The 24,844-nt window shown below is 44.2% G+C and overlaps 1 protein-coding gene and 1 long non-coding RNA gene across 4 annotated transcripts; one reads left to right on the plus strand and one right to left on the minus strand.

Annotated features, from left to right (window-relative positions):
- Window positions 1-767: 767 nt before the first annotated feature.
- On the minus strand, window positions 768-22,611 carry ZBTB21 (zinc finger and BTB domain containing 21). Of its 3 annotated transcripts, none has more exons than XM_066979190.1 (2): window positions 22,471-22,611; window positions 768-10,109 (listed from the first exon to the last, which is right to left on the minus strand). In XM_066979190.1, the coding sequence occupies exon 2, from the start codon at window positions 10,094-10,096 to the stop codon at window positions 6,923-6,925; it is 3,174 nt and encodes a 1,057-aa protein (XP_066835291.1). In that variant the 5' UTR covers window positions 10,097-10,109; window positions 22,471-22,611; the 3' UTR covers window positions 768-6,922. The 3 variants fall into 3 exon arrangements, with proteins under 3 accessions (XP_066835291.1, XP_066835297.1, XP_013036823.1); XM_066979196.1 differs by having other exon boundaries at window positions 22,353-22,474; XM_013181369.3 differs by lacking the exon at window positions 22,471-22,611 and adding an exon at window positions 10,425-13,994.
- Window positions 22,525-24,844, plus strand: LOC136786574 (uncharacterized). Its single transcript, XR_010825593.1, has 2 exons — window positions 22,525-22,672; window positions 23,197-24,844. It is a non-coding gene; the product is annotated as an uncharacterized lncRNA (long non-coding RNA).

The raw sequence follows: 24,844 nt of genomic DNA on the forward strand, positions 1-24,844 counted from the left end.
CTAATCTCACCCTTCCCACCGAGGCCCTTCTTTGCCTCCCCATCAGTGATTTTTATGAAACTTGTTGGGGATTAATTCTTTTGAGACCTTGGCTCCTCTTATTAAACGTGATTGAAATTGGTCGGTGGGTCCAACCAAACGCACAAATGAAAAATGGAAAAGGACAGCAGATGTGGAGTGCAGAAAATTCAGAAAACAGCTCTAGTTTTCAAAGATAGGTGTCTTATCTGCTTTGAAGAAAGGAACCTAGCAAACCCCCTTCCCAAAAGATAGAGACAATTTTCTGCATCATGAGAATACAGAGACTGCATTCTCACCCACAGGCTTTTGGAGATGGAAATATATGCTGCAAAACGGCTTTTGATGAGAGCACTGCAAAATACCATAACCGTTCCTGACGGTGTATTTTCAAACATCTGGTTCAATCCAGTTTTAGATGAAAGAGATACTCAGTCAATGTAACCTTGCTTCCACAAAGTTCTGTTTTAATCATTGATTGCAGAGGAAGCAGAATTTGGGCACAGCTCAAGTTTTCATCAAATTTTCTACAGCAGTTAAGTTTTCTTGTGTTTTCCAGCAAAAAGTTTGCTGAGACGCTTACTAAATCAAATGAAAAGTCATTATTTTAGTAAAGTAAAAACTGTCATTTGCATTCAACAACTAGATCAAAAGAAGTCTTTTTGTAAACAAAATTCCAGTCCCACAGGCACAATGGTATGTACAATAACATCTCAATTTGCCAAGAGGATCCAGTATAAAACACAATAATTCAAAAGAAACAAAGTGTAAGTTTATTGGACGCCAACATTTCTTAGTCAAGATCTAAGTAAAGAAAACACACAGTAGAAAAAGTTGTACAAAGCAGCAATGGATTTACATTACATTAAAGAAAAAAGTTACCCTAAGCTATTAAGTCTCAGTCCTAAAAAAAGTAAAAACCCATTCTTAATTAAAATTCAGCACTGGTGTATTGAATTGATATACAATGACTGTAAGGTATACAGGATTATAAAACCGGCTTCATTTGTCTTATCCCTATAATGCTTTAAAATGACAAGTGATTTCATGTAACCAATTGGAAAATTCTATAGCAAATATATTGGATAATTCCAGCTTGTAGAAACTGTAGGAAACTGTTCCCCTGCACCCAAATACTACAAGTGATTCCATTTGCCTGTTTTTTAAAAAGGGACACTGTCAAGAAGAAGCTTTAAAATGAGTACTTTGTACATATTTTGCGAAGTTATTTTGCAAAAAGTTTTTTTTTTTATTTCTGCTTTTACATACATGTTTTAATTGAACATGCTGCTGCAGTAGTGGGAAGCTTGTATCTTTAAAAGGTACTGTGTATCATTGAAAAATCAAAAAATGAAAAACAGATCAAGTCCTTTATTCTGGAACAGTCAGAGAAAAAGCAAAATGAAAAATAAGCTCAGCCCACAGAATTCAGATACAATTTACAGGCATCCTTGAAACAACTGAGGATGCCTTTAGTAGGCATTTTCATGCCAAAGCAGCTCAAGTGTTATAAGTCAATTCATGTTTCGAAATTGATTTTATTCATATCAAGTATTGTTAATACAGATAAGCACTTTTACAGTATACAACCTTTCTCTTGATAGTGTCCCCTTATGTACAACACTTATAGTACAATTTTTCACAAGTCATTTTAAATAAACAAGAATCAATGACATTAAAAAATACTATCAGGCTGTGTTCAACCAAAAAAAAAAAAAATTAACACTGATTCATTAACAGCAACGTTAAAAAAAGCTAACCTTACTTTGATTTTTATCTAAATCTTCTGGTAGGAAAATGTAAACAATTTTATTGAACAGTATAGGCACATGCCAGATTACAGGCTCATGCCAGATATTTGCACCCTCACTGTTAGTGCCAAGAAGTTAGGCATAGTCTGTCCTTGTCCCATGTGAGGAACTTCTAGTTTTACCACTGGAAGCTTGGAACAAAAACAGAGTACATGTAGCTTCAGACCAAACCCGCACATCCTACTTGGGGGATAAAAACAAACAAACAAAAAAACCAACCACCACCACCAAAAAAAAAAAATCTACTGGATGCCACTAGAATGCTTGCCTAAATAGGAAATGCAGGAACAAGTCTCATGGCTGTGTGTTTTGGTTCACAGATAAGGCTACATTTCCATTCTGAAGGTCGTAAGACAAACTCTAGTGTCACCCACTGCTTCAGCAGGTTATCTGCTCATTTAACTGTCGGGGTGTTTCATTCCCCCTTACGGAAAAAAAAATATATATACATGAAGTAGAGACAGTATTATCATAGCATCATAGAATGGTTTGTGTTGGAAGGGACCTGAAAGGCCACCTGGATCCGATCCCCTGCCATGGGCAGGGACACCTCCCACCAGCCCAGGCTGCCCAAAGCCCCATCCAGCCTGGCCTTGAGCGCCTCCAGGAATGGGGCACCCACAGCTTCTCTGGGCAGCCTGTGCCTGTGCCTCATCACTCTCACAGAGAAGAATTTCTTCCTGGTATCTGATCTAAACCTACCCTCTTTTAGTTTAAAACCTTTCCCTCTTTCCATGTCACTGCACTCCCTGACACAGAGTCCCTCCCCAGCTTTCCTGCAGGCCCCCTTTAGGCACTGGAAGGCCGCTGTAAGGTCTCCCCAGAGCCTTCTCTTCTCCAGGCTGAACAACCCCAGCTCCCTCAGCCTGTTTTCACAGGAGAGGTGCTGCAGCCCTCTGAGCATCTCTGTGGCCCTCCTCTGGACTCTAGTAAAGTTCCATGTCCTTCTTGTGCTGGGGCCCCAGAGCTGAATGCAGTGCTCCCGGTGGGGTCACACAAGAGCAGAGCAGAGGGGCAGAATCACCTCCCTCGCCCTGCTGGCCACCCTGCTTTTGATGCAGCCCACAGTACAGTTGGTTTTCTGGGCTGCCAGCACACATTGCTGGCTCAAATCCAGTTTTTCATACACCAGTATCCCTAAGTCCTCTGCAGGGCTGCTCTCAGTCCATACATCACCCAGTCCTCGCTCTTGGCCTTCTTGAACTTCATGAGCGGGCGCACACCTCAAGCCTGCCAAGGTCCCTCTGGATGGCATCCCTTCCCTCTGGTCTATCAATGCACAAGCTGAGTACCTTCGTGTCATCCGCAAACTTAATCCCACTGTCCATGTCACTGATTAAGATATTCAATAGTATTGGTCCCAGCACAGACCCCTGAGGGACACCCCTTGTTGCTGGTTTACACTTGGGCATTGAGCTGTTGGACTAAAACCCTTTGGACGTGGCCCTACAGCCAATTCTCTCTCCATCTAACAGTCCGTCCATCAAACCCGTATCCCTTCAACTAGGTGGCAAGAATGTTGTGGGGGATCATACCAAAGGCCTTACAGAAGTCCACGTAAATTATTACTGGTTGATGTCCTTTGTTTTTGTAAAACTGTGGAAACTTTAGGTGCGCATGCAGTATTTATGTAGAGGAAAATGCATTCTAACTTTTGGTTCTAGAACTTAAATACTATATCCATATGTATTTTTTCTGCCATTTCTCACTTTCAGTGGGTGATCATGGTCCCAAAATATCAAAAAACTTAAGCATGTATTTTGAAAAAAGTTAAGACTGATCTCCATGGAACTTAACCATATGCTTAGACCTTTGCCAACATAGTGCCTGAAAGGAAGAGAAGTCCCAAAACAAAATACATTTCATGGTTCAACCCTGCTCCTCTTAAATGCAATGGAAGTTTTCACTGGACTTCCACTGAAGCAGTTTAGTTCGCTGAGATTTATTGGACAGTTTATAAAAATAATCCCAAAAGAAAGAATTAAAGATTCTAATCTATATATTAAAACATCTGCACATTCCTGTCACAAATTTCAAGAAGGAAAAAAACTTTTTTGTATTTAACAAGAGCTCTAACTTTGCATCACTTCAGTACACAGTTACAAAATTAAACAAAATATGATGAGGACAGGTTTTTGTGTCAATAAATTTGCCTTTTATTTTGGCTGTGGCCAAGCTAGACACTCTTCAGAAGACCTTTATTTATAAACAAGCAACTAACATTTTTTTTTCCATAATTTAACTTTTAAAACATATATTAAAGTTATATAAGTGGAAGCATATTTATTCCGTATCCTCCAAAATAAACACTTCTATCAAGGGCTTTTAAAGATACTGTATAAAAAGCTAATAGAAAACCAGAACTACTATATAAACATCTCATATTTAAACTTCAGAGATCCTGAATTCCTTTACTAAGCAGGAACAGAATTTAAAAAAACAAAACACAGAACACGCTCAAAGTTAAAAACAAAACTTAAAAAATTCTGCAGAAAAGCTTAGAAGGAGGCTATTTAGACCAGAAATATTTCTGTTTGTTTGTTAAATATAATACATAGTGTACTAGGAAGAAGGTCAAGGTTTCTTGAAAGACATTGTATGAGCTTTTGATTTTAAATGAGTCGTATTTATCATCATACCATACAGCAGAATCCCAGTTGGAAGGTAGATGACTGTAACGTTGATGAACTAGTTGCCACTTTCCTTTCGAAAGCACACTGATTTTTAAAAGGTTGGATATAAAGTATCATAAGTTTATGTTAAGAAGAATCATTGGTGAAAACTTAGGTACCAGTTGACATGTTTATATTTTCTATGCACAGACTTCTTAAATACATTTAAAGCGTATTTAGCAAGTCTTTGTCTTCCTCATTTTGTTAAATCAGGTTAAGTGTATTAAGCATTTTATTTATTTTTTTAATAAATAATTCTTGTGAGAAGGAAATTTAGTCTTATCTGATAGTGACATTTTTTATTTCACCAAGTATGTAAGAATCTTGTTCTAATTGCAATTTCATGTAAAAAAATTGATATTCTTACAGTTTAACATAACCACACTCAGATGCAGTTTGCTTGGAAGCGAACAAAAAGGACAAAATGTTACTACTACAATGTATAGTAACAATTTTAGATTTTCATCAAAAAAATGAAAGAAGAGGCTTGAATATAGCTTTACCTTTTTTGGTAGCTGAACTAAGTCAGTGGTCCATACTGAGCCAACACTTTTAAACTTAAATTGCAGGAAAAACACTAAAAAATTCCGTTAGGAAAAAAACTAACAGCGGCACACTTGGGAGAAAAATCCACTCCCTGTGCGTGCCTAACCGAGGATGTTCATCCTCAGATCCTGGGATCAGTGTGCAATTTGTTTTGAGTTTGGGATGCTGAAACAAGTGAGTGATTAGAACCAGAGAGGATTAAAGCCTCGCTGCTGCTCCCGGTGACATCGGCACCGGACTCCTGCTGCTCTCCGTGGACACGGGTGGGCTCTGGCTAGGTAGTGTGCGGTGCGGTCCCCATCTCCCAGCCTCCCGGGGTCGTCGGTCAGGGCCATAAACACTGTCTGAGTTTCTTACATCCTTGCTGCTCACTTTAATCCAGCACCACTCCATTAAGTTTAAATTCTGGCGGAAAATTTTCTCCCTGTTAATTTACCACTACTTCTGGGTAAGTATTTCCTTTACTTGCAGAGTAATTTTGGACCCGTGCTATAGCTTCTACGATCCTGCTTACGCTAAATGCTCCAGTTGTGATTTGCGGTAAAATAATGGAACCACACGAAGTATCTGCAGCCCATTACACCCATGATTTTTAACAAATTAGAAAACTGCAACACAGTACCACAAATGATAGAAAGCGGCAGAAAGAAATATTCTATGCATTGTACTCCTAAAATACAGTGATTGTAGTGTGATGTCTTCTCCTCTGCTTTGAGCTGGATATGCACGCTTAATACGAATCTCAAATACATACTTCTTCATTTATACAGGTGTCTATATAAATATTTACATTTTTCGTTTTTGTTAAAACATATCTTTGTACTTATGGCCAAGCTTATTACTGTGTGTAGGAACACAACTATTCTTCTATCCCTTAACGAGCTCTCTTGTTTTGATTTAATAGTCATACATTCCTTTGTAGTTAGAATTACAAACAGTTGTACAAACAGTGGAAACAAAATTTTGAAACTTGTCTGACATCTATTCAATCTTACTTCATGTTATAAACAGTACCATTTGAGTTATAATGGTTGTTAATACGACTTTAGCTACCGAAATATCTATAGTAAATTATTCTTTGGGACATTATATAAAGCGATGTACCCCCTCCCCCAATTTTTCTTAGAAACTTATAATTAAATGGCTGAAAGCAGGCTTGCTGCTGTTTTTATATAAAATCTCAGTAATAATATTGCTGACTTTAGATTCTATTTTAATTTGTACAAGTTCCATATAACAACAAACAATTCTATCTTCCCTTAAAATATCAAACATTCGTATCCAATAATACCAGGATTACTGAAACTTGAGGTTTATTTGTTATTGCTAAAGATCTCTAAGACCTAAGTCAATACAGCAAGACACTCCATCCACTTCCTCCCTAACTGCAAGTGCATGGCAGCTATTTATATGGAGCTTGTGTGTTGGTTTCTTTAAAAGAAAAAAGCAAAAAAAATAAAATAAACTCAGTGAAGTTGGTTACAGTATTTCACTACTATAAACTCACAGTTAGAATCCACATTGTTGTTGCTCTTTCATTTAATATATAACTTTATATATAATACACACGCGCACACCAACATCACAGGATGAAGATCCATGCATACAATCCAGATGCGATCGCATTTCAGTGTTAAATGAAATCAAAATTATTCTGTTGCTATTAGATCCCAGACCACAGTATTTTAAATTACTCGGCTTGCTATCTACTAACAAAGTTAGTTTACCTTAATCTTCAAATCCAAGCAGCATCACAAATTCCCAATCTTCTGTCGTCGTTGCTTTGATCCTCTTCGTTTTCTGGTTTATATGGCATACGTCCGAGATCCTGAAAATAGCCTCCACTGAGCCAGCTCTTTAAGGTATCTGTTAAAGCTAATTGTGTGTCTGTTCATGGCTCCAAAGACTAAAAGCTGTCTTGAAAGTCCTGTGACAGAGTTTACACATGTATTGTCTTTTGAATGTGATTGCCGAGAGCGGTGGAGCGTGATAGAAGAGCGTGTCTGACTCCTGCGGGACAAATAATTTCTCAGTAGTAGCGGAGCTTTCGGACAAGCCTGTCGGACTATCGGGCTCCAAAGGCTGGATTTTGGGCAGCGGTGGGGGCGGAGGTAAAGGTGGCGGTGACGGGGAATTAGCGGGTGGGCATATCTCAGGCTCCTTATTCGAGGACTCCTCTGTAGCCTGGGACATATGGGACTGGAAGTGACTCCACAGCCGGAAATTGGTTCGGAAGGCCTTGTTGCACACGTGGCAAATGAACGGCTTCACGGAGCACAGGAGCTCTTGGTGACGCTCCAGCTGCTTGCGCACAGTGAAAATCTTCCCGCACTTCTCACAGGGCCACAGGCCGGCGTCTTTGTTGGAGACCACTTCCTTCTGTTCTCTGCTCGTTTCAGTGACCTCTTCCTCTACGTCATCTGCAGGCTCCTCCTTGATTTGGATTTTAAACTGCTTGGAAACACTTAAGTCTTCAGGCAGGCACGAGGAGTCTTCAGAGTCAAAGTTGATCTGTTCTGACGAGTCACTGAATACTCCATCCTCCTTTGCAGCAAAATTGTTCACTTTATTAGACTCTGGCTGGGGAGGCAATCTCGACGAGCTCGTTATTTCTCCATTGTGATCCAGGATAGGTAAAGAAAAGTTCTCTGCGGGAGCCATGGTGTTCTGATTGTGGACTTCCACTTGATGACGCCAAATACTGAAGGACGACTTAAAGGTGCGCATGCACTCGAGACAAGTGAGCTTCTTGTATTCACACTTGCTTTCGTGCTCGTGCTTCAGCTCCGGAGAAGAAAATCTAAGGCTGCAGTAAGGACAGACAGTAGCGTTTCTACAGAGTCGCTCATGATTCCCCTGCTCGATAAGCGAAGACAGCTTAGCATTACAGAGACGGCACTGATAAATTTCTTTGTTTTCTACCGGACTTTCAATGTGAATGTGGTCTTTCTGCTTGGGAGCCTTATTTCCTCCAATTGGTTTTTCCCCTGGATGCATTTTTATGTGCTGTTTGAATTGAGAGAGGAAACGGTAAGCCTTCCCACAGTAGACACAAATATAGGCTCCTTTGGTTCTCGATCTTAAATTCCTTTTGATGACTTGTTGTGCTTGTGAAGCAGACTGTCCCTGAAAACCTTGCTTGCCACGTCTTAGTTTAACTATTAGAGCTTTCTTAATTTCCCTCTCTCTCACTATATCGATCAGTTTTCTTTGGAATTTTTCATCCAAAACAGCATGCGAGCTGGAAGCTGGCGAGGGATTCTTCACGATTCCATGCTGTGTCTGGCAGTGCGTCCACACTTTGAAATTGGTGTGAAATCTCTTGTGGCATATGTCACAAGCATAGGGCTTCTCTGGATTATGATACATGTTAACGTGACGGTGAAGACCCGCTGTTGATCTGAAAATTTTAAGGCAGTGCTTGCATTTAAATTTTTTATTTGGTCTTGCTTCTTCCATCTCACTGTATTCATCTTTACTGACGTCGGAATCAGCAAAATCAGCATCAAGGTGCGTAGGGCTTGAGCCTTCCTCAAAGTTTTCTTCTGACTCAGGAGAACCTTGCTCATTCACCTTCAGTTTCTTAAACGGCAGCCTTCTATCCGCTTGAAATCTCCTCTTTGCTGGAAGTCTACTTGGCTCCTTATGATCATCCTCGGTTTTGAAAGCAAAGTCTTTATTCGTAGACACTGATGCGTCGCCCACTGTAACTCTAATTATTTCAGAAGGATCTGAAAGTGGACTGCTAGGTTCAGTTTTTATTCGCACCTCTGTGAGAGGGGAAGCCACCTCCCTATCGGTTGACTGAGAGGCACTGAAAGACCTAAGGCGATGTGGGTGCATTACCTGTGGCTTTTCATCTAAGACTAACTTCTCTGATGACTCCTTCAAACATGACTTCTGAGATGCAACATTAAATGTCTTCTGGGAATCATTAGTTCCTGGTGAGGAGGAGGATGATACCTGTGAAGGTTTTAGGTCAACAGAAGGTGAATAAATAGGAACCTGACTGTCCATGGACAGTGACCTTCGAAGGAGACTTTTTACAAGTGGCCCACTTCGGTCAATACTTTGGTTTTCAGGACCAGATCCACTAGACGGGATTACCAGTCCTAACTTTGAGTAGTATAGCAAATTCCTATCTTCACCTTGACCATTTCCTTTTCCTGCTTCTCGCAACAAAAACGTAGATTCTGATGAGCCACGCAGAGATAAGACTGGTGGACGCGGCCTCTTTAATGACATCTCTGCAGCCTTTCCTCTCAAAAGCTGGCCACTGCTTCCAGGTTCATCGCTTGCGATTTCTTTCTCTGCTAAGGGCTTTTGAGGCAGTACTGTGTTCCTTTTCACCAAACCACATCTGCTCTGATCCTCTACAGTTCCAGAAGTTTCATGAAGCTTGGTATAGCTCACAGGGTTGTCTTTCAGCCATCTCCTTTCAGTGAGTGATAAATTGTGAAGGGTTTCAGTTGGTTTTGCTGCTTGTGGTCTAACGCTAGTTTTGACAGCAACAGAGGGTAAAGGTTTAGAAGTATGGCTTAAATCATGTTGTGTTTGATTTATACTCTTCCCTTGTGCTTCACTCCTGTTCTGACAGACAATGACACTTCTCTTCTGAGAACTACTTTCCTCTTCGTCTTGATACAGTATCTTCTTAATGGGGCACGCTGGAAAAGGAGCTTGAGGGCTCTTAGAAACAATGTTTGTAAGAAAGGATATTCCAAGGCTGTAGCCCAGTTCTTGCACAGCTGCCAGACTGCCTTTCTCAATGAACAAGGATGAGGAATAAATGTAGTTTAACACATTATCAAAAGCATCTGGTTCACAAAAGTCGAGCTGAAACACCGACTGAGACTCATTCTCCTTATTTGTGAACAGAGTCTGGAAGTACTCACTGCTGGCAGCCAGAACATTTTTATGAGCTCGAAATTTCTGGTCTCCTACTATAAGAACAACATCACACAACTGTCCCTTTAGACGCTCCTCATTCAGTGCGCTTAGAAGTGAAATGGCATGTGCCGGATTTATGTAATGCAAGAGCCCCTCCATGATTCGGATGTTTCTGAAAGAGAACAAGAAAAAAGTTGCAGGTTGCTTTATGCAAACAGTTCTTAGAGATAATGTAAACACACCTAAACTCGCTGCTCTTTATAAACAGGCTCAAAAAGACCATCAATACTGCTGAAGAAAACAGCTAGTTTGGAGGACAGGTATGGCAATTAATACTGTTAGCCCCAGCAGATGCACAGGCACGAGAAGAACCAACTCATGTTAAAGAACACTTTCAAACATACCTTAATAGTTGATCGTACAATGATCTTACACAGATTATTACATTTAACTAATTAGAGGGGTGTGATGGGGCTGTATTCTCTACCTGCAGTGTAGCCGTCCACGTGAAGGAATGCCATTTAATTGTTTCACTTGCTCATCTTTTTCTCAGCTTTAGCTTTATGAAGATCTACCTTGGCAATTGCAGCGATGAACTTCTGAATCAGATACTGTTGTGGTTTAACCCAGCAGGCAGCTAGGTACCTCACAGACACTCGCTCCCTCCCCCGCGGAGAGATGGGGGAGAACCGAAAAAAGTAAAAGTGCAAGAACTTGCGGGTTGAGACAGTTTAATAAGAACAAATGAATGAACGAAAGGAGGAAAGAATGAGAGAGGGAAAGAACAAAGGGAAGAATGAAAGAACAAAAGGAAGAATGGAAGAAAGAATGAAAGAATGGACAAACAGAAGAATGGAGGAAGAAAAGAAAGGCAAAAAGCACGCGATGCACAACAAAACAGCTCAGCACAAGCTGGCTGATGCCCAGCCAGTCCCCAGCCAGCAGCAGCCCCCCCTGCCTCAGCCAACAACCCGGTTTTATTGCTGAGCACGATGCCTGTGGTGTGGGACATCCCTCTGGCCAGCCTGGGTCACCTGTCCTGGCTGTGTCCCCTCCCGGGTCCTGACGCACCACCAGCCTCCTCGCTGGCAGGGCAGCACGAGGATCTGAAAAGTCCTTGGCTCTGTGCAAGCGCTGCTCTGCTACAGCTAAAACATTGGCATGTTATCGCCCCTAATTTCATTCTAAGTCCAAAACACAGCACCGTACTTGCAGCTATGAAGAAAATTAACTCTGTCCCAGCTGAAATGAGGACAGATACCTAAGGCCTAATTATGCCAAGTCACCTTCTGAAGTTAAGCAACCCTGACAGTCGCCTGCTGACTGAGCAAATTAAAGGGTTTTTGTTGTTATTTTTAATAGGCTAGAAAGGACAATAATACTGGGGAGGGAGAAAGAAGCAGGATTATTGTCTGTAATCTAGATTAATTCATCATGTTCGCTTATATTTAGTGAGTGTTGTTAACATACCCTTCTAGCTATGATACATGTATGACTTCTTAAACTGCTCTGTCACAATCTGGTTTCTTGGAAATTTCGTGATTTTACTTGAAGTATCCCAGCAGTGCTTTGTTCTAGCTTAAAAATTATCAGTGAACTGAACGCCCCACCTTATTTATTAGCATAAAAGCAGTTTCTGCCCACAACCTATATACTTGAGGAACAGTTAACCCCGGATGCATCCAAGGGTACAATAAGCACAAATCAAACTGCAGTGCTGAAATCCCCCTGTTGCATATGCTTCAAACAGAGCCCGCTCTGTAGAGCAGGATGTCTCCGTAACTCAACTGACTGCTCCTGGTTAGACCTTAATAAGAGAAGAGAATCAGGTTTTAAGTTAATTTAAGCAAACCACTTCTGTAGTACGGATTGGAATTTATGTATTTGTGCACATGCACTCACACACCAAAAAATCAGCTATATCCAATTTTATTTTGTTGTCATGGACACTCTTATAAGCTCATTAACCTGTAAGTATGAATTTTACACTATCTTCCTCTATGGTGACATAGAACAAACAAGTCAACGACGTGTCTGTTAAAAGCAGTTCTATTCTTTTTGCAGCTGATTTAAGAAACTATTTTGAAGATATTTATATATGGTGTATGCTACTATAACACAAAGGTTTCACTGTTCATCGACTTACAAGCAAAGCTAAAAAATGTATCAAAAAAGTAAGAAATCATAACCCTGTAATTCATATATAGGAATGGGAAATCTTACAACCGGTGGCTAGAAAGATGAGGTGATCAAAGTCTAAATTGGTATTACTGAGATGACTTCAAAGGTGTGGGATACAGTGTCTCAGAGCACTGGTCATACCACAGGGCTGAGCTACCACTTGTACATCTGAGACTACCGAATGAATTAACAGCATCACGGCAATAGCAGCAGCAGAATTCTGTTTCCTCACCAGGTCTCTCTTAACTGAGAGTTTCAGTGCCTTGCAGTGTTGCTTCACACACAGTCATTTATCCTCAATTCCCCCACACCTCCCTCTAAAAAAGCAGAACTGTTAGGCTTCTATGAATGTGAGAAACCTATCTGTTTTGTTCTGCTTTCTATGTTTTATGTAAAAGTAGTGTCTGGAGCATCAGCTACTTTCTGGACACCTCTGCCATTTGAAGTGGTGGAGTCTGACGGTCCAGTCTCCAGGTCTGCGCACTCATTAACACTTGCAGCGTTGTTAGGACGTGCGCTCCAGGAATGCATCTTTTCCTTTAGTTTCACCTTAAAGAAATTGAGTTTACATACTCAAGTGATTCATCTGTGATGCAAGCTGCAGCATGGTGTATGGAGATAAATCAACGATGTATTTAGGAAGCAAACTTGAACCAAAAGCATCACTGTAGAGACACCCACTGGAAGTTGCTGCTCAACCCATACTTCAAGGACACTTTGGGTAGGAGACAGTCAAGTGTTTTGAAATATTTTCAAATCTTTCATTTTAATCTGCTTTGCCCTGGCCCTGTGTCTTCTGTAAGACACGTGCAAAATAAACGTGCAATTACTGTGTGTTCATTTGTTCATCGTAACACAGTAATGCCATTAGTACAGATGGGTGTAAAATTGACACATCTCAAGCAGAATCCAACAGTCCCCCATTTTTTTTTTCTGCATTCTCCTTTTTATTCGTAGAACACCTTAAATTTATTACATTACACAAGACAGAGGTAATCGTGCTAGTACAATCCTCCATTTCATTCTCAAAACACAGCTTCTGTGCACTGAAGGAGGCAGAGCTCTGGCGTAATGTAACTCTGTCACTTTAATCGTAACCAAGGCTGCAACATCCACAACTAGCAAGGGACCAAATTAATCCTGCAAAGGCAGCTTTAATCCTGGACTTTCCCAGTTCAAGTGCTTGACTTTCAGCTTAACAGCCTTTAAACGCAACAGTCAGAAATAAAACAAGTTATATGATGCATTAAAAACCAAAAACAGAACTGGTCATGCAGAACCATTTCAACACATTTACACGGACCACCAGAAAGCCTTAAGACAGATTTAAAAATAAACCAAAAAAAATTCCACAAAGATTACTGGTGTAAATGTACACTGTGTTAAAATTTCACTGCATGAACACTTTTCAGTAATAAAGTTGATCCAAATCATTCCTGCTCTCTTTGGTTCATCCTATCTGCACACCACAGTTCACACCTCCTGCAGCTGTGCTAGTTGTCTTGGGTTTATGTGGCAAGGTTTTGATAGCAGGGGGTTGAAGGGGTGGCCTCTGTGAGCGGAGCCCAGCAGCTGCCCCATGTCAGAGCAGAGCCAGCTCCAGCCGGCTCCAAAAGGGACCTGCTGCTGGCCAGAGCTGAGCCAGGGAGCGACGCTGGGTGGGCCTCTGGGACAGCAAAGTTAAGGAAGGGAAAAAAAGCCATGAAACAGCAGCTGGGAGAGAGAAGTGAGAACATGTGAGGGAACCAGCCCTGCAGCCCCCAAGGTGAGTGCAGCAGGAGGGCAGGAGGTGCTCCAGGCAGGCAGCAGCAGTTCCCCTGCGGCCTGTGGAGAGGCCCCTGGTGGAGCAGGCTGTCCCCCTGCAGCCCATGGGTCCCACACGGAGCAGATCTCCACGCTGCAGCCCGTGGAGGAGCCCACGTGGAGCAGGTGGAGGTGGCCTGGAGGAGGCTGCGGCCCATGGAGAGCCCCCGCAGGAGCAGGCCCCGGGCCGGAGCTGCAGCCCGTGGAGAGGAGCCCACGCAGGAGCAGGGGGTCTGGGGGGAGCTGCCGCCCGCCCGTGGGGGACCCGTGCTGGAGCAGTTTGCTCCTGGGGGATGGACGGACCCCGTGGTACGGAGCCGTGTGGGAGCAGTGCTGGAAGAGCTGCTGCCTGTGGGCAGCCCCCGCAGGCTCAGTTCGGGAAGGACGGCATCCCGTGGGAGGGACCCCGCGTGGAGCAGGGGCAGAGAGTGACCGTGAGGGAGCGACGGAGATGAAGCATCAGGGACTGACCCCAGCCACCATTCCCGGATCCCCTGCACTGCTCGGGGGGAGGACGTAAAAGACAGTGGATGGATGGAAGGTGGTTTTAGTGTGCTTTTACTTTCTCACTATTCTAGTCTGCTAGTGATAGGCAATAAATTACAGTAATCTCCCTGTGCTGAGTCTGTTTTGCCTGTGACGATAATTGTTGAGGGATCTCCCTGTCCTTATCTCAACCCTTGAGCTCTTTCCATCATATTTTCTCCCCCTTTTCCTTTGAGGCGGGGGAGTGAGAGAGCAGCCGTGGTGGAGCTCAGCTTCCCAGCTGGGTAAAATCACCACACTAGTACAAATATTTGCCAGCCTGCATCACAAAGCAGGTTAGGCAATAAATAGAAAACAAATATTTCTTTTCAAATGTTGGTCAGTTCTCACAGTAAAGCACAATCTCAGAAACAATTGCTCTGGCATAACTGAAGAGGCAGCAAACTGTGGCAGCGCAGCAGCTTTAGGAAGACAAGAACTCCTTACAACAATTTTCCACTAAAGCTGATGTAAGGCTGCTGGCACTCAACCCCGATACAAATGGCATGCCTAGCATTGTGCAGATAACAGAACTATGCCAGCCTCTAGATCTGATTCCAGGTTTTTGAGGAATTATAATTCCTCAGCTGAAGATTATTTTGCCTAAGCCCTTTCCTGTCAGCTTCCAGATAATCAGCTTCTACTCTCTCCAACCATTTTTCCCAGCCATCTTCACTACTGACCGGAAACAAAGCTATTTCCTATTTTCTTCCCTGACGCTGGGGTGACATCAAGGAAACGGAGCACATCGGAAGATCTCCCACTGTCCGTGCTACAGCAGCTGCAGGTCCTCGGGAGGAACAGTGACAGTGAGACTCCAGGTCCAGCAGAGGTAAGTGCAGCAGAAGTGCCTGCAGCCTTCCTTTGAGAGGTTGGGAAGAAATTGTGCTGTCAGCCTTCAACAGCCCCTTACCAATATCAGGCTTCAGAGACTGAGGTACCACGTTTGGCCAGATTACTATTATTGTATATATATATTTTGAACAAGGACAGAAAAAGACATCTACTATTTCAAAATGACTTTCTGCAAAAAGGAAGGCTCTACTCATGACAGCTCTTCACAAGTAAAGGATGAAAAAGCTTTCTCTTTGGCTCAGCAGTTCATTATCTTCAGCAGCTACCTGCCTTTGCAGTGTTAGATCCCCTTCTGTTCCTCTGTCCCTCACGCTCCTGCCTCCTGCTCCCAGCCCTCTGGTACCCTCCTCTTCCTTTTACCAGCTCTGCTGCTCATTTGACCTCCAAGTAAGTTGATTCAGCTCCCTAAAATGAAGCAGGAAAAAGAAGAAAAAACAACCCAGCCTTTTATATGCTTGCTCTTTTATAAGGTTAGAAGATTAATCAGCTCACCGAGAGGTGAGATGCCTCAGAGCTGCCGCAAGAGAAGCCATGAAACTACTCATTCTTTGTCAGCAAGTCGCTCAATCAGCTTTGCTGATCTGAAACGCCACTTTCAGAAGCAAAGAAGTCACCAGTGCTGAAACTTTACAAAGAGAACCAGGCAGACTTGTGAGAAATTGAAACGCAACAGCTTACACTTGCATATACATAAGCAACTAAAATAAGATGTCGATGCTGCCTGCTGACACCCATTATAACCACGTAGCTGTCAGCTAAATGTTAATAGCGTGTTGGGGGTGGCAGTGGGAAAGACTGTGCTCTGAAACACCGTAAGGAGATGCTGCAGCAAGGAGGCGCCAGGGCTGAGAGAAACTGCAATCAGAACCAGAAAATGCAAGGAAAGAGGAAGGAGTGCACACAGAGGAGACAGGCAACAAGGGGGGGGGTTAACGGTGGTTTTAACAGGGAAACGTACACGTAACCGTGGTGGTGGGGAACCCACCAAAACCCAGAGGAGCACGGGCTGTGGGAGCCAGCCGAGAAATACCAGGGGCTTCCTGCGGTTCCCAGGTGAGCGCAGGCGAGTTGTACGAGCTCAGCTGTGAGCGCTCTGCAGAGGCTTTGATGGCTCTGGTTGTTCACGTGCCGTTTCAGACACCAGGGGAAAAAAGTCCCCTTCTCCATCAAGAGTCCAGATGCAGAAGCAGCCTACACTGCTTAAACCTCTGCTCGAGCATCCTACGCTGGATTTTATTATTTGAGCTTGACCACGGCTTACCTAATGCCTTTTCTCAGACGCAGAACGAAAAGCTTTGAACCCGCAGAGCAAGGTTGTTTGAACTTCTAGCCTCTTCTTCTAACTACATATTTGAGTGATCTCCTGCTGCAGGTTTGGGGATTTTGTCTTTCTGGATTTTACAAAACTGATTTCAGCTGCTATCGCTGTGTTTTTCGCAGCAGACAACACTGAAAACTTTCTCCAGGATGACAAATACATTTCATTTCCAGTAGGTCAGCAGCAGGAGAGACTTACTGGTATGAAGATGGGCATAAAGTCAGCTGAGTAATGTATTTGTTAACGTGTGAAATCGGTACATTAATTCCCAACTATTTAACCCACAGGCATACAGAAGTAGAAATTTAAGGACAGGAAAAGAAGAAATTCCCTAACACCGTGCAGTCTCTTCTGCCCTCCACCACAGAGGATAACTAGCAGTTATCCTGACGCAGACCAGAAATTCTACTAGAAATTAAAAACCATTTTCCACATCCAGACCATACCCGCACTTTTGCCAACTGACACTCAGAACAGCTCCTACCGACTCGCAGCAAACTACAAAAATCCCAGACCACCACCACAGAGCTCCGCTTGCCCTTCACATCCCTGTTCAGGAGCAAGCAGCAGGGGCTGCGGTTTCACCTCACTCTCAGTCCAGCCTAATCGGGGATTGCTCCTCGGGCAAGGATCAGTGCGTGCCTCCTCCCCCTGCAAGGAAGGACGAGCTCCCCGTCGGAGCAGACAACTGACCCAGCTCACGGGGGGATTGCACAACTACTGGATGTAAGGGAGAGGGCAGGAACGCGCGCTGGCTGACAGCTTCTCTCATCCTTCTTGGAAGATTAAAACACACTAAAAATGGTTTGATAAAATATTTGTCCTGGCCTCAATACGTCGACCGAAAGGTGTGTGACTCACCATCCAAATTGCTGTAATAAAAATCAAGAGACTAAGAAGTTTTAAAATGCCTTTCCCTAAGGAAGTCTTCGGTTTTCATTCTTCTGAGTTTTGTAACACTGCCATTAAAATCTCCGATGGGACAAGCCCCAGAGACCCAGTGGCAGAATGTACAGTTTAAACACTTGACAAATTATCCCCAGAAATATTTCATTTGACTTTTTGGTAAGAAACAGATGAAATCACGAAAGTGGAGGGGAGCTGCACGGCAGATGTGTATGGCTGCACGCCTTCTGCGTGCTGAGTTTATTATTTTATTGGCAATGCTGAGATAATGCTTAGCAAGTTGGATAATCCTCCAGTCACCTGCTTTGCTACATGAGCCGCTCTTGTTTTGTTTAACTGGCCCAATTCACAATAAAACTGTATTTACATTCTGCTTTTAATTTTGCTGGCACAGTGAAAATGACAAACCCTAACTGTGGGAATATTTCTATCAATATAAAGGTGTTTTTTACAGTCATAGTGTATTTTGGATGGGAAGAGAAGTGAATTATACCCATGTAAGATGATTTCCTATCAACAGAATTTTTACGCTAAGGTTTGCACAAGAATAAAGGAGGTGGGGGCAAAAGTCACGTACTTAATTTGAAACACACAGAACTTATATAAAAGCTGGAATGTGGGCTGAGCCTAAAAACTCGCCGAGTGAGCAACTCGGCAGTTTTCAGGATTTGGGGAGCGCAGGTGTCTTCTACCCCCTGGAGGGATCTAAAGAAAAGTCTACTCAGTCATCGCTAATTGTGGGCCAGATACTGGGAAGGCAACACAGGATGACACTGTAAGAGTGGGAAGGCAACAGCAATTTGACGTGACTCAAGCAGGAGACTTACAAGGTCACGAGAAGCACGTGGAAGATCTTCAGCTTCAAGTGCACGTGCGCTTGGAGCTGGGCGTCTCAGCTGTATTCATTAATTTATTAAGCAAACCTCCTCCTCCACTTGCACTAGTGACCAAGAACACTGTAGCTTTTCTTTACGCCTCTAAAGAACGCACAAGAAAGGAGCTGCTCCTATTCTTGCTGAATTTGCGGGCAATTTGGCTGCTGACCTCAATAGCTGAAGGGCTGCACCCAGGTTTAGGTCCTGGCACAAGACAAATTCCTTTTGGTTGGGTCAGACGGACCTTGGTGCAGCAAACAGCGGTTGGCAATCGCTGTAATTCTGCTGCTTTTCCTCCCGTCTTTCCTAACCTACTTTAAGAGGATTTTTTTGAGGCGTATTTACTGGACAAGGACACTATTAGGGGTCTGCAAAACCCTCCAAAGATGCTCACAAACATATTCAGACCAGGAAGTCAATCAGCTGGAGCCAACGCAGCTCTCACGTTCATTACCTGGTGAGTGCTACTGCTACGCCCCCAGCTCCCAGTCTTGGGGCATCAGGCTCGGTGCCTGCCTGCGCGCGAGCCCCACGGTGCTGGAAGGAAATGAGAGGCAGGGGTGATGGGGACCTCAGCTGACCCCGGAGCAAGAGGTGCCCCTGAGCTAACCCCAACTTAGCGAGGGGACAACGAAGAATGAATCACAACCCAGAGGTTACTCGCGCTGCTAAGTGCTGATGTACGATAAACCACGGACAAGGAGACTGGTGCTCTGAGGAAAAAGGGAAAAAAATTCTTCCTTTCCTGAAGAAAGGAATTTGATTGTAAATGAATTACATTGAAAGGACAAGTTTTGCAACACAGCTATTTTTAAGATTATTTGGGCAAAGGACTTTTAATGCTGTTTTATTACAGATTGCATGGAAGATTTTGCACAGCAGAGGGGAAGACAAAAAAAAAGCTGACAATCAGGACTGAGTGATTTTAAAACTTTATCTTTTCATGGGATGCAAGATTTTTAGAGCTGACGGTAGTGTGTGCATGTGTGTGGGGGTTAGAATGAGTTTAGGAAGGTAGAAAAGTTGTTCAGCTCTTTATTGTTTTGTTCATAAAACATACCTGCACTATTCTAGAACAGTGTAACACTTGAAGTAGCTGGTGAACAACAACAGCTTTTTTGTTGTTGTTTTATTTCACTGCCAAATGAAAGACGTAATAGAATTGCTGTCTTAAATATTATTGCTAAAGAAAAAAAAAGAAAAGTTTCCAGCATATTAAATACTATTGAACCTACAGTATAAATATTTGAGGAAAGTGACTCCCTCTGCACAGAACGTCTATTTTAAACTACTGCTTATTCCAATCCTTCCCTTTGCAACATAGGATTTTGCAGCCTCAAGCCTTTTTTTTCCCCCTTTTCTGAGGATCTCTGACCGTTCAATGTAGCAGCGTTCACTACGAAGCAGTTCACTTGCTCTAAAGCTGAGAATTTCTTTTAATGAGTGCTGGAAGCAGCTGCAATTGTAGTGTGTGACTCACAGCACAGCACCTCTGAGTGCAGTACGAGCTATATGGTGGTTACAGCCCCATTTCCTCTCCCCAGCTCCTCCTTCCTCTCCCCAGTAAGGCCATGCTTGTTTATATACCAGAGTTATCACTGCTGTGCAGACACAACAATTTTCAGAACCTTGAGAACTAAAAATGGCAATTCCTTGATGTTTTCAATAGTAACGGCTTGACAGATACTGAAGTTCAAAAATAAACAGCTTCAGTACCCCATGACAGCTCACGGCTTTCCGTAAAGTTGTCCACTCAAATCCTAAGGAAAGCCTAGTCGGCCATTACTATGCAATGATCACAGCACCAGCTGCTTGATTCTCTGAGCATCAGTATTCTCTGGCATCACACACACACAAAAGATGAGCTCAGAAACCCCGTGTCTTAGAGACAGCCAGCTTCTGGTGATCTACAGAGTAGGAAAAGCGTGGGCAAGTGGTCTCCTTTATGGTCTTTGTGTACAATTAAACGTGCAGCGCAAAGGGGACTCCTGGAACTTCTTTCAAGCTATTGCTGCTTTTCACATCAAGTTAAATTGCTAATACGTACTAAAGGATAAGTTACTGTACGTGTTTAAAAAAAGCACCCGAGTCATTATGACTTTCATCCCAGTTTGGATCACAGGCAATGCTCAATGTGATCAAACTGGAGGAGGACCACCACTGAAAACGAGACACAGTCATCCACTCAGTTCTCATCTGCAGGGGGATTGTAGCTCCAGCAGGCTCTGGGGAGCTCACAGCTGGAGAAACCCCCAATAAATCCTCTTCTGACACACGTCATCATAGCTGAAGACTCCATCTGTGACATCTCCCTGCAAGTCCCTACTGAGAACGTGTACGTGTAAATTCTTCCAGTGCTCACGATCCAGCCACACTGGGTGGATTTTCTGTAAGTAGGTTCTTCTGAGAGAACAACTCTGTACCACGAGTGCAATAAAAGCTTCACATAGAAAAGGATGTGAGATCCTCATCCACTCAAGAGCTGGCCACATCATTTGTTTTCTGCAAACAGTTTTTATAAAAACAGTTGCTACGGTTTGCTCAAAACTTTCCCCCCAAGAACATCAGCATAAGGCTGGTGGAAAATTTTAGTCAAGGCAGTTGGTTTGTCAGTTTGAGCAAAGTCAGAAGAGAGGGCTATAATTGGCAGTGCTCAGGCAATACAAATATAGAGCAGTACCCGCTTTACCTGTAAAACAGACTTACTACTCCCGATTTGATATTAAAAATTGGTTGTATAAAAGCGCGTTTAAAAAGAAACTTTCTGCGTTGACATTGTTCTAAGGATAAAAATATTCACAGTCTCTTAACTATTAACTACAAGCAGAGTTAGCATCACAAGTCACACTCAGACTTCCTGGAAGATTTCCACTACCTCTTATTAAAAAAACAAACAACTATTACTATCCTATCATGATTTTCATTGAAAACAGCTATTTTCAGTTGCTATTTATGCTTGGAGCATGAAATTAAGATTCAAGCACAAATCCACGATTTTTTGTGGGACCCTCACACCCTCTATGCCTGCTACAGAAGAATGGAGAACTTTGCTGTACTTGAAGAAAACTGAGATTATGTGATCCAACATAATCTTGTATCTACAGCCTGCCTAGCTCTTAGTCCTACTGCAATTCCAACGGCAAAAACTGAATAGTTTTTAAACAAGTGCTATTTAGTTACTGAGAAGTGCTTGCTCAGTATGTGATGAGTTTCTGCTTCATGAAAATGACTGCTTTAGATGAAGTGTTTCTGGTATTTTGTGTGAGCCACATCCAGGCTGGGGCTTAAGAGTTTGGACATGAAATTTGTGGGGCACTGAAGGAGAACTCTGACAGATCTAACTGGGTAGTTCCTGCAGTGCTTTCGGTAGTTTCACCGGTGGGCAGCACGGGTGCTTCTCCACTACACGGTACTTCTCCCTCCTCAGGGCACGCTGTGACCAGAGAGCGCTGAGGCAAGCAGCACCCGCCTGGTTTAACACCTGCGCGTGGTAAATGTGCCGCAGGAACGCCGCAGGGCCACCTCCATCCCGCCTCCCCTTCACGCCTCCTCACGGGGCCGCCCCCTCTCCCCCCCTCGGGGCCGCCAACCGCCCCCTCAGGCGCGGCCACGCGCAGGGGAGGGGCGGGGCTTCCCGCCGCCGAGCGCAGGCGCGCGCCCTCCCTTCTCGGGGACGCGCGCGCTCCCTCCGCGCAGGCGCAGTTCCGCGCTTCGCCTGCCGGGGGGCGGAGGGAGGAGGAGGAGCGCGGGCGCGGCGCATGCGCGCAACCGAGGGCGGTGGGGGGGGGGTAAGAGCGGCGGGTCTATGTGGCGGGTGCGTGCGCGAGGGAGAAGGCGACGGGTTTCGTAACCGGCGCAGGCGCGCTCCGGGGCCCGCTGGGTGGAAGGGGAAGGAGAAGAGAGGAGGGGAAAAAAAATAATTAAATAAATAAATTAAAAAAAAAAAAAACACCTCAGAGTTACGTCAGGAAAAGACGCCTCTGGTACACCGTGGGGGTGGGGGGCAGCCGAGCGGCGCGGGCGAAGCCCCCCTGAGGGCCGGGGGCTCGCGAGACGCGGCCGTTACTCACCCGCTCCGCCGCCCCCCCCGGCTCGCCCCCCGCGGCGGCCCCGCTCACGGCTCGCCCGCGCGCGCTGCCGCCGCCGCCGCCGCCGCCGTGATTCCATCCATCTTGAATTTGACGTCATCCCACACCAGGGATGAGGTCATCGCGGGGAGCGCTCGTCACGTGCGCGGCGCTCCCATTGGCCGCCGCCGGAGCGGGGGGCGAGGCGAGGCGGCGCGGCCGGGCACGGGCACGGCGGCGGGGACGGGGACGGCGGGGACGGGGACGGCGGCGGGGACGGGGGGGATCCCCCTCCACACGCGCCGCCCCTCCCCTCCCCGTGGCGCGCGCGCCCGCGGCCGTTAACGGCCGCCCGCGCGCGGGAGGGAAACTGAGGCAACGGTTATGGGGGCGGGAGTGTGTGTGTGTGTGTGTGTGTGTGTGTGTGTGTGTGTGTGTGTGTGGAACTGACGTGGGAAGGGGCGCCGCTTACGTGCGGCCGCTGGAAACGCGGTGGGTTTTGCGCCTGTGTGTGAGTTTGTGAGGTAAAGCTAATCCGCCCCGGCGGCTTTGCCCCATTAGCCCGTCGTTAGGGGCGGCTGGCGCTGAGGGGATTAACGGCTCAGCCGCGCGCGCCTTTTCAAACCGGGCGCTTGTGGCGGCCGGCCGCTCGAATCGTGTGAATGCTCCGAAATAGAATGTTTAGTGCTGCGTTTAAACCTCATTTTATTTCTTCTTTTTTTCTTTCAGGGGTTCGATGCAAATGGGCTAAACCCCCACGAGAGAACACCCCGTTAAGGAAAATGGCCATGTGCCCCTCGCCGGGTGCAGCTCTTCCCTCCCCAGCTGTGCTTTCTGCCCTCGCTTCTGTCAGTTTAGCAGACTTTTTGACAACCTAGAAGGAGATTTAAGCTGCCCGCAGAGGATTTAGAAGGAGGTGTTTTTCTTCCTTAATTTACTCGTGACACTGTCTCTTCTGACGTTAGTGTGGCTGTGCGATGAGCCAGCACGAAAACCAAGCAAGCTGGTAATAACAGCGGCAGCCACGTGCACGTAGATGAAAAATTTAACAACCCAAGTGCTCCATCAAAGCCCATAAAACCAAGCGAGCTGCTTGGTTTCAGGATTGCATCCCCAGTCTGGTTTGCTCCGTGAGTATGCCAGCTACTGCCGTGGCACGTGGGCCTAGCATGCTGCTGGGAACAGACAACTCTGAAATCAGCTTTATCTGTCAGGATAGACCAGTTTATGCACTGACACCGACAGTGCTGCCAGCGGAGCGCTTGTGAAACCAGCCTGTGATCATGAGTCCTGCAAGGCCTTGCTAACCTTTTTCATATGTACTCAGTTATTTATCAGCCAAGCAGAAACAAATGGGCCTTGTGTAATCTTCTCATCCCCAGTTCTCCAACAGGACCTGTGTCACAGATGGGGAACGTCCACGCCAGAATCACCTGCTGAACAGACCGTGTTCTTCAAGGTCTATGCACACGCATACATGTAGAAATATGCCTTTCTGTGCAGCTACTGTCAATATTCTTAATTTGCCAACTTGTCTAGGGATAGTGCAGCTGTTTGAAGAGAGCCTGCGTACTGGCTTGTGTAATATTGGTACCAGAGAGCAATTAATCTCTATAGTCCTTACCTTAAGCAGATGATTTGAGAAAATTTTGAAGATAATTCTCAAAGGTTTTGTGGTTTCAAGAGACACAAGACTCAATCTGGCTGCATTTCATATTTGAGTCTCATTGACATTATTAACATTGCGTAGATGGCTTAATTCCCTTAAGTCAGATTTTCCTTGATTGCAATGAAATGTAGGCAAGGAATTCATGTGCTAGAGCTAGTTGGGGTTTAAGTTGCCTCTTAAGTAGGTTAATTTTGTCAAATGTGTTCATTCACAATTGTTTGAATACTTTCTCATTCTTTAAGAATAGCATGTTTTGTTTTTTTTTTAACATTTCTAATTTTAAATGCTTTGATGGAGCAATATATTCTCTCTCTATATATGTGTGGCTGCAGCTGTTATTACCAGATGCACATTTGATCAGTGTAAGATTTGCTTTCCATTCAGAGTATCCAATAGCTTCTCAGATTAACTGTTGGTCACTCTTGCCAGCGAGATTAATTACTGGAATTTTGTTAAAACACAATTCCCTGCAAAACATGAACATCAAGCAAACTATATAAAAAATATAAATGATTATACATGGATCTGGTGAGAAAGCATATATATGAAAACTTAAACACTTGTTTTGTTTGTACGTATATGTATAAGAAGCTACTCTTTTGTGATGTAAATGTATTTTACAACAGGGCCAAATTGTCTATGCTGTACAGTTTGTAATGTTAATATTTGTTTCATTTTAAATATAACAATATTTGGAAGAAGATCATA

This window comes from Anser cygnoides, chromosome 1, assembly GCF_040182565.1.
Source record: "Anser cygnoides isolate HZ-2024a breed goose chromosome 1, Taihu_goose_T2T_genome, whole genome shotgun sequence".
Classification (NCBI taxonomy): Eukaryota; Metazoa; Chordata; class Aves; order Anseriformes; family Anatidae; genus Anser; species Anser cygnoides.